A 20,575-nucleotide genomic window follows, 5' to 3' on the forward strand; every position below is an offset into this window, starting at 1 on the left:
AATCAAGCTATTAGTAATTTACTACTACTTACCTCGACAAAGGCACTAACATCAACACAAAGCCTCAATTTCTGACCTTAAACCAGAAAAACATCAAGAAGTAATCAAAAAGTAAGTGCAACTACCAGTTATAAACAGCTCTCTCAGACTGAAGTTCACGGGGAAGCTATCTACAAGCACAATCTTGAAGAGATGAACATGAAAATACATAAGCACTAGCAATTCTTACGATATTCAGAAGAAAACCCCAAAAACCAAACCAAACAAAAACCCCCCACTAAACAGAGCGATAGACTATCTCAATTCTGATAAGAAAAGGTAGTTGGAGGTTTCCTAGACTTTGACGTTGAGGAAAAATATCAGCGTTTTTAGCCTTCTACCTTTGACCAGCACAACCTCTGCCATATACAAGTGGTACCTCTTCTGAGGCTCAAATGATGGTCTAAGATGAATGTTAGGATATGCCTATATGACAGTACAGGCTGCTCATGCTTTCTTGATGCAAGAAGACAAAGCAAATGCAGGTCAGTTTGCCCACTTTCACATTCACACAGTGTCTGCATGAAATCTGCCACAATTATTTGAAAGTCCTATCCCACCCATAGTAAGGAAAACCCTCCAAACACCTACACTTCTGAATAATTTTACTCTGTGTATAATCAAAAAAGACTAGCATTAAAATTTAGATGCTTAGGTATGAAAACACAACTGTATGCTGTGCATGTATTTTCGTTTTAGTAGATTAAAGAACATGGGCTTCAGCAAGCCTTTTGTGGGAATTGCTGTTTGACACCCAAAACACACTAAAGAAAATCCCTCAGCATTCAAAAAGCAGGCTTCTGCCATTACCTGTAAGTAGCAACAAGTAGTTGATGTACAAATATCTAACTGCTTACCAACAGACCGATTTTCCTGTTAAGTTGAAATGGAGCTGTAGAAGGAACATGCCCCAGTTACCAACATATTCAATTGGAGAGAACACCCACAAGTTTCTGCAACACATCCAACACAGATGGAAATGAACACTAACCATGATGAACCTTGAAGTAAAACAAATGTGCATTCTTAATAGTACATCATCAATTCTGAATTGATAAAAAAAAAAAAAAAAAACCAACCTATAAATGCTTCACAGCATTTTCAAAGTTTAAAGAAAGACTATTTGGTTAGCTTGCTGAAAGGTCTCAAAGTTTAAGCTGTACTCCCCTACCAACCCCAGACTTACTGAAAAAAGGGAATTTAATCCAAGTGCTACAGCTTTACTCATGTGATTTTTTTTACATTCTTTCAGAATCTTTCTCTTCAGTTTTCTGGACAAAACCTTCTTACAGAGGTTCTGCTGTGACACAGCGCTAATGTAAGAGCTCTCTGAAGAACTCTAATGAGAACTACCTCATTGCATCATCTACCAGCTACAGTGGTTCACAGTCAGACTTTTAGCTACACAGATAGTGAACAGCATAAACAAAACCAAATGTGTCATTCAATAAAAAAGATGACGAAGAAATAATTGAAAACATCAACCTCTACTCACCCACTAAGTAGTCAATACCAAAAACATCAAGACTTGACCAAAATCACCACCATCCCTCCAGCCATAGTAAATTGTAGCTTGAATGCATTTTCTCTTCTTCATTTTGAATCAGTGAAGCACGCAGTAAAAACTGCTGACCTTCCAAATTAATGTAGCTATTAGTCATTGCGTATTTTTCTGCTATACTGCAATGCATGCTTTTCTAGTTGCAGCAGCTATGCAAATTTTAGAATTTTCCATCCATATTCTATGAAAAAGTAAAGCCAAGGTTCAGTTAGTTTCTAATTTGAAAAGCAATCCCCACAAAAGACCAGATGTATCCCATGCTATGTTCATCATCTTTCCCTCTCACATTAAAACACTTAAGCAGACTAATAAGCTGCAGGAAGAACAATGAAACGCAAGGTAAGTGTCCTGTAATGCAAGTTTGACTTCAGCATATAGCTTGCCTTTTTTTTTTTTTTTTTTTCCATACAGCCATTTACAGCTATTGCTCTAGGTGTATTTTTGTTACTTAGACTTACAGGAAAAATTGAAGTCCCCAAACTAAACATCTATTATTTGTACACCTGGTAACTAAATCTTAAAATGTTATTATATGGGGTACATATTAGCTTGGTTCTTCCTATAGAACTGGTAAAAAAACACAGGAAAAGCTGGATGGCTCATAATGTGACTATCATCTCCAGCCACATATGCAGAGAACTATTTCAAATGTTATAAAATTGTGCTTACTTAAGTTTTCTAAAATTGCCAATTCTGAATATGGAAGTGATACAATGCAAACTCACCTACTAGGAATACAGAAGGTATGCTACACCTTTCCAATTAATAATGATGGTGTCTGTATCAGACTTCTAGAAAGCAAATTATTCCTTTTACTTGCAAAAACAATTGGTATTTTACTAGAGATTAAGATGAATCAAAACTATAGATCCATCAATCCTACTAACTAGGATCCTTACTATTTTCACATCTACTGATCTCTTATTCTAAGCACAATTATATGTCTGTCAAACAAACATTATCAAAATATTAACAAACTTATACCAAATCAAAATTCAGTCAAATAGAAAAGTCACACATATGTCTCAAACAGCAGCAACCAAAATTACTTTGCAACCAAACATCAGTATACATAGCATTGGACAACCTGCTGTACTTGACTTTTCCTTTTTGTAGCATGGATCATTACTTTGTTATATCCCATGGCCAGTACAAAAACTGGTCAGTATCAGTATAAGGCTTTGAAGAGCTATTCTGCAAGTGCTACAAATCACTCACTGTTTTTCAGCCTAACCATAGAAAGACAAGATGATATAGCCTCTGTGCAGCAAGGATAATACCCTCAAATTGAATATTTTGCTGATCCTTTTTAGAAATTGCTGAGAGAATTTATCACAATCAAGCTGGAATCTAACTCAAATCTAGTATCTCAAAGCAGAGTTGAGCCAACAATCTGTATGCGGCAACTGAGATGCTCAGCACAGAAATAACTCATAGCAAGTCGATCCAAGTCAGCAATAACCTTCAGACACAAAAATATCATGTGCAGCACCTATTTAAGATAAGAGGGGCCCACTAACCTCATCCACTTCTTATTCTAAGCTTCAGCATACAAAGTTGTAGAAGTAGATACATATGAATTACTAGACATGGAAGTAAATGAGAAAAAAAAAAAAAAAGATAAATTCAACACATTTATCAAAGGAAAGTCACCAAGACATAAATTTACAATGACATCTTCTCAAAAGTTACTGTTTTATAGGCACAGGAAACCACATACTCAAAGATAATGTGCTATTCATCCTACTTCTAAAGCAGAAGCTGATGCACCTAGTGATTACTAAGTTTCTGATTTAAGATGGGAATTTATAAATCAGCATGGGCTAGTCAACAAACCCTACAGACTGGACATCAAAAAAAAGCCTTTCAATTTTAAGGACAGAGGTTTTGAAATATCATCCCAGTAGTACACGGAAACAGTTCATGAAGGGAAATCATAACATCATTGCCTCCAATAACACAGACATGAACCCAGTGAACTAGATAAATGCCCTCTAACTTATCTCCAACCTTCCTCAAGACTTAAAGGCATGGATATGTTTCAAATAAAGGAAATTGTAACATGGATAGTGGAACTTGTGCTCCTGCCCATACACTTTGCCTTTATTTTCTAACTATTCCCCAAATCCTTACTTCATTTATCTGTCAATTTTCTTTCATACATCTACATCTCCTTTAAGGGCTGAAGAACAAAAGGAGTATCTATTCATACTTCAGAAGCAGTCTTTTCAGGACAGTTTAGAGTAAGCAAATAGGCTGCACTTTCACTTGTGCACTCCAAATGCACATCAGCCTCAAGGTATAAATCTACTCACTCATTTAATTTTTAAAAGGACAAGCCATTCCACTCACATTGTAAATCTCTTAAAAAAAAAAAAAAAAAAAGTAAGAAATAGAATGGCTTAAGAGGCCAAAAGTATCCTTACTGTGACTTGCAAAGTTAAGTTATGTAAGGTATTTATATATTACAATAACAGGCGTCTTAGAAATGTGTACTAGAAAGATTACATAAGAGTACATATGACAAACCAACCAGTGTACAGCGAATACAAAGTTTGATGAACTGTAAGAGTCAACCTCAGATTGCATTTGGTACATTCATGCAGGTGTTTAGTATGTGCTGGCTTCCAAAAAAGGGTGAATTCTGTTTGTGGATCTCCCAAAAAAGCAGTTTTACCAATATTTTCCCCATTCTACGTAGAGAAGAGAGTTCTCCTCAGGTTACTGCCAGAACAGTTAAGAGACATGCTCTTTTATTTAAAAAAAAAAAAAAGATCTATATTTTGATGTTAGCTCCAACTACAGTTTGTTCTTTGTCACTTACCATGCTGGATTACTCAATGCTCTCTAGCTGGGGCAAAACACAAATATATTCCTAGCTGCAGCAACAAATCACATACTTATTTAGCTGTGCTTCCCCCTGCTGAGTTGTCCCACTCCAGGATCTGCACTGGCTTCTCTCTACTCCCGCATACAATTAATGGAAAAGGTATTCATAGGTAAAGCTTTTATATGTGGGTATGTAAACTGGGATGCTGAAAGCGACTTCTCTCCTTTAGCTGTACCTATCTGGCCATTTGGTAGCTGTCAAGATAAACAAGAGAAGCTCTGTCTGCAGGATTTGTACCACCGATACCAAAACCAGCTCCAAAAATTATACCTAAATATAATGCTGAAGACCAACATACTTTTCACTTGTGCTTACAGAAATCTAACTGAAGATAGCTTGATGCTTGAATTTGTATCCCAAAATCTCAAAGAGCTGAAGCAGACTCTTTCACACGAGTTTTACCCTATTAGACTGACCTTAAGAATATTTCGTGAATCCTACCAGTTTTCCTACTGAAGGGCTTAAATTATGTACCAATAAGGTAATAATAATTATGTAAGAATAAGATAAAAGCGTTATTAGTGTTGCATAAAGTGTCTCATGACACTACACAGTATCTTGCGGAGTTCAGCTTTTACTAGCTGGAAATGTTTTAACCCAATATAAACATTACATTACTGTTCTAAAATATGTTTAGGTATTTATTTTGTTTATGTCTACAGGCTAATATAGGATCATAGATATATTTTATGTATTATTACTTCCTCTATTCAATTTACACATACAAAAAAAGTCCAAAATATAAAAACTCACTAGTCTCTGAAGTAATTAATAGCTTTTATAGTTTAAAATACAAGTAAATGTAGGCATTACTGCTTTAATGATCCAATAGCCCTTAAAACCACCAAGCACAATGCAACCTTATCTGTATATTCACTAGATACCAAAGTTAAAATAAATGAGAAATTAATTTGTAAGAAGCCCAACAAAAACACAGGGTCTTAAATCCTATTAATTCACTGAGAGGTGAAAAATACACAAATTAAAGTTGTATCTTATCACACAAAATTAACAGTTAAAACAAAACAGCACAGTTTAAGTAATTCCTAATCTGATTACCCTTACTGTTACTAACCTGTAAGAGAGCTGCTTACAAAATTTTGTAATTCTCTACTGTTGACAAATACGCAGAGATTCTCAAGAACTAGAAAACATTTTTTTGGGTCTATTCTTCAACAGAACAGTAGAAAAAAACAGTTATCTTTTAACCTCTTAATACATACAACGATCAGTTGATTTTTAGATTACCTGTTACAAAGATTTCTCTGATATTTAAAGAAAATCATTACATTTCACACTGTCAATAACTTTTGATTGTATTATGTGCCTTGTGTAGAGCCAAACGGATGTGTAACTTTGCAGGATCAGGGCATACTTCCAACTGCTGTTTAACAGCACAAGCACTGAAGATACAACAACAACAAAAACACACTGCAGATTTAACAGCAGATGCTAGGTTTCATTTGTAAATAACAAAAAAAAAATCTATAATGTAAAATCTACAGTCACTGTGTTTTGCTTATATTGATAATAATCATCATGACATATGCCCTACATACTACATGCAGCTCTATAATCTCTGGAAAGTAAGAAGCAAATTGTGGAAAACATTAAGAACTATTGAAATAAAACTTGATACCAGTGACCTTATTTTAAAATGTCCTTTCCATAGAAAGTCACTTCAAAATATGTATTGTAAACCTACCTGTTCTCCAGCCACTGTACATATTATTGCCTAATAAACAGATAACAATACTTTTAGATGTTTGTCTTCTAAGGGTTTATTAGAAAAATAAATGCTATCTTTTTGTTCCTCCTAATAGGTTTGTGAATCTTACCTATTTCATGGCATGCTGCCCTAGCTAAATGATGAATCCTGTCTATTGCTTTTCAAATGCACCAACCTTCTCAAAAACACTGGATGGTGTCATCAAACAAAACCTGATGTTCTGAATGATGGTGTCCGTATGCCTCCAGCGTCTTCTATCATGGCGCAGCCAGGCCTGAACAGCTTCATACAGCTCTATCTCTGGAAACCTGCTCAGATGATCATTATCCAAGTAAGACATGAGCTTCTCAAAGCTCAGATATGAAAGGAAGTCAGGTCTGGACATGAGTGGCACAAAATTCTCTAGCAGAAAGGAGTCCAATTTTTCCCTGACTCCTTCGATGTTTACACCAAAATCATCCAGAAGTCTCATAATTTCTGCACAGTTTTCTAAGCAGATTTTAGCTAAGAGAAAAGAGCAGCAAAATTTTACCACCTCTATAAGCTGGACATACATGGCAGCCTGAAGGATTTCATGAACAGTGTTCATACTCAGTTCAATAGTTCCATAGTACATGAATTGGAGGACATGACTGAAGCCTGTAGCTGTCAGACCTTTCAAATGGATTTTGTCCTGATCTCGTTCTCGCATATCAGCTGTGAACATAATCCTGAAGTAATCACTCTGGGTGGCAAGCAGTGCTTTATGGGCCTGAAATTGGTGGTCTTCAATGACAAGTGTGACATCAAGAAGCAATCCCTCCTCATACAGTGCTCTGAATCCAGCAGAGACACTGGTGTCATGGATGGAGGAGCTAAACCCTTCCACGTCCCCTGCCATGAATCACCTGGGGGGAAGAAAAAATAAATAAAAAAAAATAAAAATGTTATTTCTAATAACATATCACAAGCCCTTCCTGACCAGATAAATCCTAACCAAAACTTCTTTACTTAGGACTTAAGTTTTTACCATCCTTTTTGTTTTCTCTTCAGCTGAAAAATCAACTTAAGAAACAAACCACAAACTTTACATATTTCTCCCCCCAAAATATTCTTATATTAAAGAAAGGGTAATGAACAAGAATAACTATGCAATACTGCCAATGTGATTCCTCACTCCAAGCTACTTAGTGGTCAGATAATAAATACTTAATGCTAAAATGTTGTCATGGTTTTCTTCCTCTCCCCACCTCAGTATTACTGAAGAATTTATCTCAAGGGAGCAGTAAAACACCCAACTCCTGAATATCAAAGATTTCAGAAAAGAAGCCAAACTTTCTAAAATTCAGAAACAAACTCCAGTAGATGTGTACAAGGTATAACCTAAAAAAATCTGTCTCTTTAAAAATATATGTCAATTTACTTCAAAGTTATTTCCAGGAAACTGAACATTTTCAGAGATACTATTTAAGTTTGTGTGTCTCACTTCTCCTATAACAACATAGTCCCTTTTTCCCCCCCCTTGTTTCTTACTATAGAGATTAATTAGGCGATGAGATTTATAAAGTGCAATATACGAAGGCAACAAGAAGCACTGACAAGATTAGGTCACAATAAATAATACTCTGTATGCTGAGTTTAGTGAAGCTTTGTTGCTTATTAAACATTTGAACATCTGCAGATGCGTAGTGTTACTTACACGCAAGCTACAGTCGAACTGTAAATAAGACAGAAATAAATTAAAGACTAGCAGGATCCTACCCTGTTAAAGTTAAGGAATATAAATATTCAGTAAGAGTCTATAACAAAAACTATTCAAAATCCAGTTTCTCAGAATCTTGCTCAACTTCCTTGGGTTTAGGTAGAGTGAAGTTGCACAAGGCAGCTTGAACCAATCTAGCAATTTATCACTAGTCAAAGGTCAACAGCACACTCCATTTTTCCCTCTGTAATTCTAGGCTCTGAGCTCCTGCTGCCTACTTTGAGCCGTTTCCAGGGCTTATTGGACTGCTCAGGAAAGCCAGTTCAACTCATAAACCTGGCAAAAAAAATGAACCAAGGAAGTGTGGGGCGGGGGGCAACAATGACACACACCACTCACCCCCAGCACACACAAAAACTCAAAAGCAAAGAGCTTTCTGCTTCTCAGTGAGCTGACTTCAGACTCGACACTGCAGGGGGTATGGCACAAGAACCAACCTCATGCAAAAGGCAGGACATCACATGTGAACAGTAACAGAGAAGAATGTTAGGCATTAATCAGCTATTAGAATTGGTTCAACCATTTTTGTTTCACTTTATCCCACCTTAAATTACGCTGCAACATTCACTCAGCTATTCGTGCATTTAACCCTGAATTTCTTATAACAATTAAAGTTAATAATATTTTGGTACTGGTAACCTACATTAAAAGCTAAAAATTACCAACATCAACACATTTTAAAAACTGCTAATTTTCAAGGCGATAGAACTTTACATCAGTAGATGGACCCATAAGTGACCCTAGGTTGGCCCAGGTTTCACAACTTCAGAGAGCAGTTACCATGTTACTCCCTCAAGCACCACGTCCTGACTGCTGCCATTTTAACTGGAATGTATTTTATTAAGACTCCATCAACAGATAATCGTCTCCTCTCCGTAATTCATGAGTACACATCCTGGAAAACAAAACTGGAGATACTCTTTGTCTATGCAAAACTAAAATTCTGAGTGGGTGTTTGTAGCCACACCTCATGGAATTAGCACAGCTCCCACACTGTTGAAGCCTGACAGGTTCTGTGCACAACAGAGTTGGTGCCAGGAGTGTTCATGAAAATTAAGGCCTCATGACAAAATTCAAATTCCTGAAAGTAAGAGCAGCAGCAAGAGAACAAAGCTGACAGTCCAGTCACTTTCTCACCAGTATCCACGATAGCCCACTCCCCTCAATGTCACTGAAGAGAGAGAAAATGCAAACTGCTCTGGAGCTTTGTAGTGCGAGTCCCTTATTCCTGAACACAGCACGTGCCTACCAGAAAGAAAAATTACCATCAAATATTTTCCTAGCTGTTGCTAATTCTTGCATAAAAGCAGACAAGGAAAGATTTACTTTACTAACTTGTAGCACCTCAAAAAGAAGCAACAAAGTGAAGAGGAAGCAAAGAGCCTGACTTTTCAGGATTTTTATTTTATATCAGAAGTCCAATTAGAAAGCAAAGGTAAACACTAATATTAGCTTTTTTTTTCCTTTCATTAGAGCACTTGTAACACTTCCCCCTCCCCACCCCCAGGTCTCCAATGTTTAATAATAGTTGAGCTCATACTTCAGTCTTTCCTATTTAAGAGATTTAATTGTCATTTGCCTTTAAAAGGGCCACCCATTTTCACAAAATATGCAGCAACTTGCAGCAACTATCTCTCAGTCTTGTTTGAAATTGGCCAAGAGGTTCAAAGGTTACTAGGATTCTCAGACAGTACAACTGTGTAAATTACATTTCTTCGGGAGACCAGCTAAGACATATGCCTCAGCTTCAATTCCAAATTCAATGGAAGAGAGGGGACAGGACAGTTGGAATTTGTAGATGTGAAACAAACAGAATAATACAACAATATAGTTGAAAAGAAAGCCAGAAATGAAGCAATTTTCCCTGGGTGACTGAAGCAAAATATATTAATCTGAAAATAATGGGATTTTCCATCATACAGGTGGCAATCTCATGGAAGGAATTTCTTTAAAAGAGTACATACATTACTGTGTATGTGAACAACATAGAAGAACAATACCAGCAAGCTCTAAACACATACTAAGGTATTCCCCTTAATTTAAGAAAGATAATTACATTATAGGTACTCTGCAAATAAAAGGAGAGAAGTTAACTTTCATATAGGACTGCTTTAAAAGGCCTCTTTCATCACCCTCAAAGAAGCAAAAAGGGAAAGTTGGCAAGTAAAGGTAAGCAGGGACAAATAGTAAAGGGTAAATGCACCAAGTCCAGAGGAACACCTCCAGTGTTCCTTATAAGGATCAAAACAAGTAAAAAATACACAAAACCCCAAAAACAGCATCAGAGTGTCCAGGCAACCAGCTCTATGTGGCCCTGCTGAGCTAACGGGGTTGGACCAAATGACCTCCAGAGGTCTCTTCCAACATCAGCTAGTCTGTGATTCTGTGATCAAGTTGCTTTTACATAGAGACTGCACTGATTTATGTTTTTTTGGCAACCATCCTTTTAATTCTGATTAAATAGAAATAAGACATACGTGAAAAAAAAAAAAAAAAATCAAATATAAGCTACTTATTACCTTTCAAATTTTAAATCTATCAAAACATAAGGTGGGAGGAATCACCAAAATACATTTTAAAAACCCCAGCATGTTTTAAAACATCTTTCAGGGTTCCAATTTTCACATCTCCCTAAAACTGCCTATTCCATAAAAATATATTAAAACCAGAAGTCAGCTGCAAAACTCTACAATGGTAACAAAATGGTCAACACTCTGAAATTATTATTTCAGAATGTTTTTTAAATGTGTGAGTTTATGTCACTTGATCCTTCTTTTCACATCCCTGCTTACATTAATTTTTAGTAAATCTACAGTTTTCAATCTCAAAATATTTTTCTTCCCAAACATCAGACAGCATATTTAATGGATTATTTAAGTAGAGACAAAACCAGTAAGGTTTCTCCATAACACAATCTAAAGACGCTTCAGAATTCTATGAGTGAAAAGTGAAAGACTACTTGTCTTCCTGCATTAAATAAAAGGAGTGAATACCCTTTTTTGGCATAAAACCACACATAATATCAGCAGACATATTTTTCTTTATAGCACAAAAATGTATTGGCCGGTGCAAATACACAAGGGGATTAAAATAGCAATGAAACTGGGAAGCTAGATAGCTAAATGCATATTATGATCAACCGGTAAAAATCTTTATAACTAACATCCTCAGTCAAAAGCAAATAGCAATGTGGTAGTTCAAATATTAAAAAAGCAATACAAAATACTCTCAAATGAAGTCGTTTTTCTAAAGCATAGCTATGCCATTCCTCCCACACACACACTTGCAATCTTAGATGTAATTCTATGCACTATTCAAATGCTGCAGCTTATTTCCCAGAGGACAATAACAACACGATTTTTTTTCATACTTTCAATAAAAATGCACAATTTTTGGAGTTAGATTTTCTTCAGGCATGCAAATCACAATAGCACACTTAATCCTGAGGAAGACACGTAGCCTACAGTGGTCTATAAGAAAACTAGAACAAAAAATTCCAATGCATAAACAATAAAGGGGAAAGAAAAAGATCTAAGTTGACATTCTGCATTGTTCTGCGCATACTAGAGCTGATCAGTATAATGCAGCACAGGAAGTAAGATTCTCTGCTGAAAAGCCTAAAAAGAAATATGCTTAACCTTATTAGCTTTTTCTGACATTTCTTCCTCTTTTAGCACACAATGCATTATAGAGTCTACTCTGCTGTGACTGTAAAAGCACTTACTTGGAACACTGATTTCTCATCTTTATTCCGCAGCTGTAATAAAAGTCTGAAAACCCTGTTCCAGACTGCTTTTTCTTGCTAAACAAGGAGAACCTTCTTTCCTCAGGGTGTCTGAGGCTCTTAGTCACAAGCAGAAGAAATGGAGTCTAAACGTACAGGCTACTGAGAAGGAAGACCTGCTTTTGGCTCATGCCCTGCTTGATTTAAAAATCTATCCAAAAGCAGCACTTCCTGAAAAAGTACCCTTTAAGTAAGTGTGTTTACGTAATATGTAAGCTTATGTGCACCTTCTGTGGACAGAAATGTATCCTTCTATGAAAGTACTGACAATACCAACTCTAGCACACCAGCTGAAAGGCAGATTTCTGCTTTCCTTTACTGCTGTTCCTTAATAACTCACTTGAGATGCTGAGACAGAACTAGCAAGTTCCTCTGTTCACAGATTATGAAGTACTTGTTCATTCTACCTACCTCATAGAAATTCTGAGAAAGCACCTACGTGAACACAGCTGAACAATGAATTTTCACATAACAGAACACCATATCTGTTGAGTTACATGAAAAGATATTTTGCCAGACATACAGAACCTTACTTTGGCTACATAAAGTATTAAAATAGAACTTAAAATCCAATCATCTATTCCACTTATCCCATTCCTTTTATCTATCAAAAGCAGGCTTTAAAATTTGCATTTAAATGCAATTACATATGCTTTATTTAGTGAGGTGCATAGCAAAGACTGCTTTGAGCAGAAGTCTTTGACCCTAATTTTGTGAAAACAAACACTTTCCTGCACAAATAAGATATTTTTCCATAGTAAAATGTTATACACAGTTATGGAAAATATAACACACACAGGCATTCGCACATACAAGCAAAACATTCACAACCGAACATATTCATCACTAAAAACCAGGCTTTTGAGTGCAGTGTAGTGCAATGAGCGAGAATGCAATGAGTGTATAAATATACATTTACACAATATAAATAATTTATCCCCAAATTAAATATTTGTTTGCACGGTTTGACACTGAAACTTAAACCTTGCCTGAACCATGATTTTTCATCAGAATCTTCCATTAACAGCAACAGAAGGAACAATGTAAAAGCGAGACTGATCAGTAACCAGTGGATAATGAAACTTTCCATTGCTACACTTGCAAATGTAGGAAACAGAAATACATCAAGTTTGTTTGTGTTTTACCTAAATTCCTTTATAATTACCATGTGAAGTTTGGGAAACAATGTATCTTAAACACATCCATAGGTTCACAAGAAAGACTTCACCCAAGTCATGCTGAGAACTCCCAAAACAACTGCATTACTTTAGAAGAGAGGAGTTTGGAGCTCACTGATTGCTGCCAGTAAGAGGAAACAGCCTGCTGGAACTCTAGAAATTAAAACTTGGGTACTCCTGAAAACTGCCCACACTGCACGAAGAATTTCTTACAGGCACGCATCTGACCATGACAGCTCCTTTTCCAATCTCTACCTATGTTGCCACCTCTGAGTGACCTGCACCAGTTCGTAACAGTGGCACTTTTATAACATATCAGTTGTCTCCGAGGTCATTATGGTTATGCTAAAAGCATTAACACAACTAGTTATAGCCAAACTCACTGAAACTTGTACGGACTGTGTGTCAGCTCAGTATGTTTATACATCACTCTAAGTATGCTAGGACCCTGCTGAGTAGTCTTTAGCTATCTTCATAGAGTACAGTACTATGAAAGAGTGGTTTGTTCCATTTTCTGCTTGAGAAACCTCTAACTCAAGCAGATGTACTGTTGCTCTCATATGCATGTATTCATAATGGATAGGCTTCTCAAGCTCATGCTGCTCTCTGTTCCTAAAAACTTACACTATAAGCCAATTTAGTCTTTCTGCACAGAAGGGTCCAAATGTTACAAGCACGCACACACACAGACACACAAATCATAAAATCACAGAATGGTTTCTGTGCGAAAGGACCTTAAAGACCATCTAGTTCCAACCCCCCTCCCACCAGACCAGGTTGCTCAAAGCCCCGTCCAGCCTGGCCTTGAACCCTTCCAGGGAGGGGGCAGCCACAGCTGCTCTGGGCAACCTGTGCCAGTGCCTCACCACTCTCACAGTAAAGAATTTCTTCCTTACATGTGCTCTAAGTCTCCCCTCTTTCAGTTTAAACCCGTTACCCCTTGTCCTATTACTACATGCCCTGATAAAGAGTCCCTCCTCACCTTTCCTGTAGGCCCCCTTTAAGTACTGGAAGGCTGCTGAAAGGTCTTCCCAGAGCCTTCTCCAGACCAAACAACCCCAACTCTCTCATCCTCAAATCAGAACTCTTTTGCTTTAAAATACTGTTGAAGAGTATAGTTTTCACATATGTTCAATTCAGATGAATACTAATTGATTATATGTCAGAAACTTCCTATTTTACAACACTAACCACCAGAGAATAAAATATGCTCCCTAGTTCAGCCCTTAAATTAAGCTTTAAGATGACTATCAGAAGGATTCTGATGAAAGTACATGCTTGACAAGCATTTTAAGACTGCCAGACATATGCATCAGCTGTAGTTACTTGACCAGTTTAACTTCACCTAACTGCATATAAACTCTGCTTCTGTCTCATGAATTAACATCAGTGAGATATACATTAGCTTATCATCATATTAGTCCATTATGCAGATGATGTAACTGCACTTCACATTGATACTTTAAACCATTTAGCTAAAAGATCACTGCATCATTACACCTGTACAGAAAAATATACTCCCAAACGTAGAGCAAGCTCAGCTCAATGCTCTTCCGAGTACATTTACTGATACCAGAACAGACGCCCAATATAAAATATTTTTAATATATCTGTAAGAATGAGAATTTTCTTTAACCAGAAAAACTTTTATCACTAATACTTAAGAGTTAAAAGATGGCTTTGTTGAAAACTACAGATTTACCACTGCTCTCAAAGTGCACAGGACTGCTCTATCTCAAGTGCCAACATTCCATATATATATATTTGTGGCTTCTATAATGATTAATTTTTCCAAATGTACGGAAAAACTATTATTAGTGATTTTCTCAGTGTGAAGATACTTACCAATAATGGTGTATTTTATACAGAAAAGTAGCAAGTGAAGTATTTCTTAGTAGCAAAAATCTAATCCTACTTTTTTAGACTCTCATCACATGAATTTTTAGCATAATAAAAAGGTAATGAGTTACAAGTGTTATTTAAACTATATTGGTAAAAATAATTTTAACCTAAATTAAGATAGTTGAACTATCCCTTACAAATGTCTTTTTTTATTATCTGTATATTTATTGCTTAGTTAATACTTTTAGCATCTAGTGAGAAAATGAGATTAATGAGATTGTGCCTTTTGTTCATGACACACAGCTTTTGACTTGATTGCCAAATGTCAACCTCATTTCTCAGAAAGACAGAAGTCTCCAACATACTAAATTTCTACAGATTTCCCCAAAATTGGCAGCTAGATAATCAAAAAAGATCCAGTGCCTCCAGTGTGAGCTCAACAGTTATCTGTTCTGCTTTGCTTGCTGAAAGGCAAATCAACACATGTGTAGATCCAAACCAGCCATAGGGTATAATTAAGGAAAGTGAAAGGAGATGAGTGACAGTGGGAAAGTTTATAGACATGTGGTAGAAATTAAATGCGTTGGCTAGGTGTTGGAAGGAAAAAAACAGAAAGGATGTTGGCACATGGCGGTAATGCTGAGGAGATCTGAGTGTGAACTGGGGCAATAACAGTGGAAGAGCTGGGTTACTATCTTAGGGACAAGTATACACAACAAAGAAGTCAACAGGAAGCCAGACTTCAGTAGTTCTACCCTTTTATCCAGTAACAGCTTTATAGTTTCCCTATTCTTCTAAATGAGGGGGACAAAAAACAAAACAAACAAACAAACCAAAACAAAAACCCACACAAAACAACCCCCCAAAACAACAAAATAAGAACTTTAAATTTTTAGGCGATTTTTAAGTGTTTACCGAATAGGTCAAAGCTCTAGTACCAATCCTGGGCAGCAGCCTGCTCGTTCAGCTCACAAGTACTTTTTTCTCCCCTGATGGGGAAATTGCCATTTTCGGGGTAGGAACTCAGATGACCGACTTCAGCTCGCCTGCCTGACACGTTTCGCACCACCCCGCTGCGAGCGCAGGCTCAGGGGCCGCGCTCCCCCACGAAGGGGGCAGGCGGGCTGGGAGTCACGGACGCGTCGCCGCGGGAGCCCACGGCGTCCGGCTCGGGGCTGCGGCCGCCCCGCGGGAGCGCACGGCTTTCGCGGCGCCCACCCGGCCTTACCCGCCGCCCCCGGGGAAGGCGGATCCCCGAAGGCCGGGAGGGGGCCCGGGCCGCCCGCGCTAGGGCAGGCAGCGGCGGGAGGGCCCGGGGGATCCCGGCGGCGGCTTCACCTACCTCTCGGCAGCGGCGGCGCTGAAGACGCGACTCCTCCCGCTGGACCGGCGGAGAGGGGGGCCTCTGTGTAACATAAAGCCGGGGGCGGCGGTGGTGGCGGCGGCGGAGGGAGGTGCCGGGGGTCTGAAGAGAGGGGCAATGGCTGAGGCAAAGCCGGGAGGAGGAGGAGGAGGCGGAGGAGGAGGAAGGGGGGATCCTGGGCTCCCTCCTCCCCGCGGTCCGTGCTCAGGGGGAGGTGGGGAGCCGCCCCCCGCCGCGCCGCGCCGCCCGGGCGCCGGCGCTCCCGGCCCGGCCCGCGGGGTCCCTGAGCTCCCGCCCGCCCCCCGCCGCTCACACTTGTTTACCTTCTGCGCTGCTTAGCACGGCCGCAGGCGCCATCTTTCCCCGCCACGGGCACCTCGCGCCGCCCGTCACTTCCGCCGCCACCTGCGGGCCCGGCGGAGGGGGCTGCCCGGGCCGCCACCGCCGCGCTCCCGCCCCGGCCCGGCCCGGCCCGGCCCCGCTGGCCAACCCTCGCCCTGTCCCACGCCGGCACCTCCCTGCCCCTTGCCGTGTCAGCCTGCCGCCGGCGCACACCGGGCGACCAGGCACGCCCCGGGAAGCCTAGCCCCTTACCGGAGCCCAGCGGGGGCCGCGCAGGGCTGGGGGCAGCGGTACCGACAAGCCTCATCCGCGCCTGGCTCGGAGGGACGCTCATCCGCAGGCGGCCGGGGTGTTTCTCCTCCACCCCCCTGCAAACCGCGGCCCCTTCCCCAGCCCCGCGGGGTGTAACCCCTGCCAAGAGCTTGCTGAACTCCTCCCCCGACACCCGGCCAGCTGCCGGTGCCGCAGGCGGACCCCAGCTCCCTCCCCGCCGCCGCGGGAACCGGCTCACCGGAGCCCGGCGGGTCAGGGCCGCCGGCCACGGGGAGCTGCAGCCCCGCGCGGGATGGACAGGGCTTTGCCTCGCCACGAACATCGCCTCTCCACTTTCTGCATCTTGCCGCTGCCTGGCGAGCTCCGACTTTCTTTTGAGAGGTGAACTACGCGGACCTTTGGCTTGCCACTGCCACCCCCACACATTCGCTACCTGCGCCGTATGCCCCCCTCACCGTCTATGCCCCCCGCCACACGCTGCCATCCTCTCCCCATTCATTGCTGCTCCCATCCCCTTCACGGCCCATTTTCAGCCTCTCGCTACCACCCCCACCCCATTCTTGGTTTATAAAACCAGGGGGTACCTCCTCTCTAGCTGCCACCCCCGGGCTGAATGTCCTTCCCACCTTTCACAGTTGCACACAATGAGCCAGCTACTCCACGGGCTGCTTCACAAAAGACTTCCCGCTGCTATTCCCACTCCCTTCAGCTGCCCTCCTACTGCTCCCACACCACCCGCCGATTCCGTGCTACAATCAACCTGCTCCCATTCACTCCTTCATCCCAGCGGCCTGACCTCTCTCTGCTCAGCAAAGTTCATGCTCATCCGCTTACCCGTGCAGTAAATTTGCCCCATCTCCCCAGCCACTCTTTTAAACCTGTTACTTGTGCACTTACGGTGAAACAACCGAACTTCACATACTGACTCTGCCAAGATAGCTACAGTTCCTGCCGCCTAAGTCTCAAAGGAAAGACGTTCTCTCCCTTATTCATAGGATATGTCTTCTGCTGCACCGAGCACGTACCCACTCACATCTCGTGCTTCAGCAAAGAAAAACTGGACTAGAAAGTAAATCTCTTGTACATAGAAATGCTACAACCAGAACTTCATGTATCCTTCTGCCCTCTCCAGACTTCTGACCTTCATAGGCCAGCGAGGGTGGAAAAAGCTAAGCGGCACTGGTTTGGTTTTACCTGACTGTCATGTTGCTGTTCACAGTTTGTGGCAAGCTGAGGCACAAGATGATCTTCAGGTCTGTCCTACACACTGCCACCGAAGAGGACCTCAAACCTAGCCAAAAAAAAAAAAAAAGCCCAGCAGCTTTCACATACTTATTCTCAACATTGAAAAGCACAAAAAAACACCCCCATCCCTTTATCCTTCACATTGGACCATTTACCTCTACAGAAAAATCAAATTATGTTAATAATGTCTCAATTCTAATCTCCTAAATAAAAATGTGAGACTATTAAATTTTGGCCCTTGACAATGACCAGCACTATTAACATTATCTTAGTTAATATTAATACACATAGAGATTTGGGCTGAGCCCTCTGGTTTAGGCTTCTGAACAAAGTCAGTTACTAAGTAGTTCTCACTGTCTTAAATGAGAATACTGCAACTAATAAAATTCTGGGCATAGGTTTTTGAGTTATATTAATACACTATTTCCCATTTAATTTGTATCATTTTAAACTTTATTTAATTTATACATATACATAACATACTTGACAACTCCTAGAAATGTTTTTATCTAGTTTAATTAGACTTTAATGACAACTACTTTAGAAAGACTTTAATTTGCAGTCTTTAGATTTTTCTTGGTTTTCTTCCTACTACACATATTTCCAAATACAGTGAGTCAAAGTAACAAGACTATCTCAGAATATGGAAAATGTATAATTTCATTGTTAAAATAGGAGCAACAATTTGTGTATTTTTATTTTTTCAAATTCCTGACAGGGTTCTTGGCAAGAATTAAATCTTTTCTAAATGCTGATGCAAATGTGACAAAAACTGTTTCCATAATTTTACACTGCACTGCATTATTGCATAATTTAAACGGCTAAGCAACTACAGAGTCTAGTATTTTCAGTTCATTTTCATAGAAGAGTGACTATACATGGCTGGACGTCGAGGCAACTACAACCAAGTATTGCATCATGTTCCACTATACTTTGTGTATCTTTGTTATAAGCATCTATGGTTTTCCCAGAAGAGAGATATTTTATAAAAAATTGAAAACATCATGTGTCCTGATGAAAGATTAATACGAAAATTTATTTTCCAGAGCAATGTGTAAAATTATTGGGTTGCAAGACAATATACATTTTGTCATGACCAACACCATTATACATACTTCAAATTTTCTTACCACATATTCATATTAATTTCTTCAAAACAAGAATGCTGGCAATGTATTTGCTCTAAGTATACCCAGCAGTACTCACTCCTAACTCTCATATCAGGGAAGAATGAAAATAGTAGTATTTGTGAAAGTGGGAGGTTACAAGCATTGTTAAACCAGGCATACCAGTTTCACCCAGATTTCCATCACCACATTTCAATCCCATGGTTGTCTGCTCCAAACCTGTTTTTTTGACCCAAGCAGTTAGCCAGGTAAAATCTGAGAACCATCATGTTTTACAGCAGGCAAAGCCACTGATGATGAATGTGCATTTATTTGAGATAACTGGTTACTTACATTGAAACCAGTTTCTCTGATCATAGAAGAAAGCCTATTAGAAGCAACTTCCTCTATACCTTTAAGAAGTTTTCTTGAGGAGAAGTCAATTTGATTTCCCACAGGGAAGGACTGTGAATTTGGCATTTAGTCTCGAACTTCAAAGCCGGCTGCCATCACTGGATCAGGGATTTTATTCAATTTTTAAAGCATTTATGTTGTACCCATAAATGCTGAAAACAGCACACATTTGGTGGGGTTTTTAGTTGTTTGGTACAGAAGATTCAAGCTACTCGTATCTTGTGGCAGAGTCTTATATCCATGTGGTCTCCCTAACACTAAGTACTCGGCCTACAAAAGACAGGAACAGGAGAAAAGTTGAAATTCAAAATCTCATCAGGCTGATGGCCAACAGCAATTACTAACATAGGTATAGTGATGTTTTACTGTTCGAGCAGATAAGCTGATCAGGCATGAAATTAGATATGCTCATCTCCAGTACATACAAGCATATCTCGTTACAATTTTACTCCCATCTTCCTTTCTGCATTACACCCACTCATTGCCCCAAATAAACCTACACAGCTATGCTGTTAAGACATACATCAACAAATGTTGATGCATAAGCCATAAACACAGGATGATTTTTTTTTTTTTTCTCTGGTGTATCTTCCAACCAAACTCGGTCCCCATCCCGATTACCCTATCGAAGCAACGGCAGCATTTTACACATGGAGTACACACGCAGCACCAGCTCGGAGTAACCAGCCGTCCTATCGCAGACAAAAGACCATCCCCTTTCCACAGAAACACTTCGAAAAGCGGATTCCCCAGACGTTTGTCCTGCGGCAGTAACCGAAACCTGCGTGCAAGACCGCCCCGCGCGTACTCCCCACCAGTGCGTTTTAACCAGCCACCCCCTCACCCGAGAGGGAACACCCCCCCCCCCCCGCCAGCAGCCCTGCACCCCCCTCAGCCCACGACCGTTACCCGGCGGCAGGCGCGAGGCGCAGGCGCGAGGCGCCAGCCATCCCCGCCCCGCCCCCCCCCGCTCCCGCCGTCTCCGCCCCTGCGCAGGCGCCGGCGCACGCGGACCGGCGCTCAGCGGCGGGCCCGGTTGCATCACCCGGCGTGAGGCGGGGTCCTTCC

General features: G+C 40.3%; 1 protein-coding gene across 11 annotated transcripts in view; it reads right to left on the reverse strand.

Moving 5' to 3' along the window:
- The window catches only part of KLHL15 (kelch like family member 15), a 29,899-nt gene extending 9,427 nt beyond the window's left edge, over positions 1-20,472 (reverse strand). Inside the window, exons 1-5 of one of the 11 annotated variants that reach the window (XM_042788356.1) lie at positions 20,417-20,472; positions 19,507-19,777; positions 17,937-18,033; positions 16,107-16,229; positions 6,395-7,106 (exon numbers count right to left, since the gene is read on the reverse strand). In XM_042788356.1, coding sequence (XP_042644290.1) covers positions 6,395-7,099 — 705 coding nt within the window. In that variant the 5' untranslated portion in view covers positions 7,100-7,106; positions 16,107-16,229; positions 17,937-18,033; positions 19,507-19,777; positions 20,417-20,472. The other 10 variants (XM_042788360.1, XM_042788359.1, XM_042788362.1 and 7 more) reach the window with 10 other exon arrangements.
- Between the last annotated feature and the right edge of the window lie 103 nt (positions 20,473-20,575).

This window comes from Tyto alba, unplaced genomic scaffold (genome assembly GCF_018691265.1).
Source record: "Tyto alba isolate M040663 unplaced genomic scaffold, T.alba_DEE_v4.0 Super-Scaffold_14, whole genome shotgun sequence".
NCBI lineage: Eukaryota > Metazoa > Chordata > Aves > Strigiformes > Tytonidae > Tyto > Tyto alba.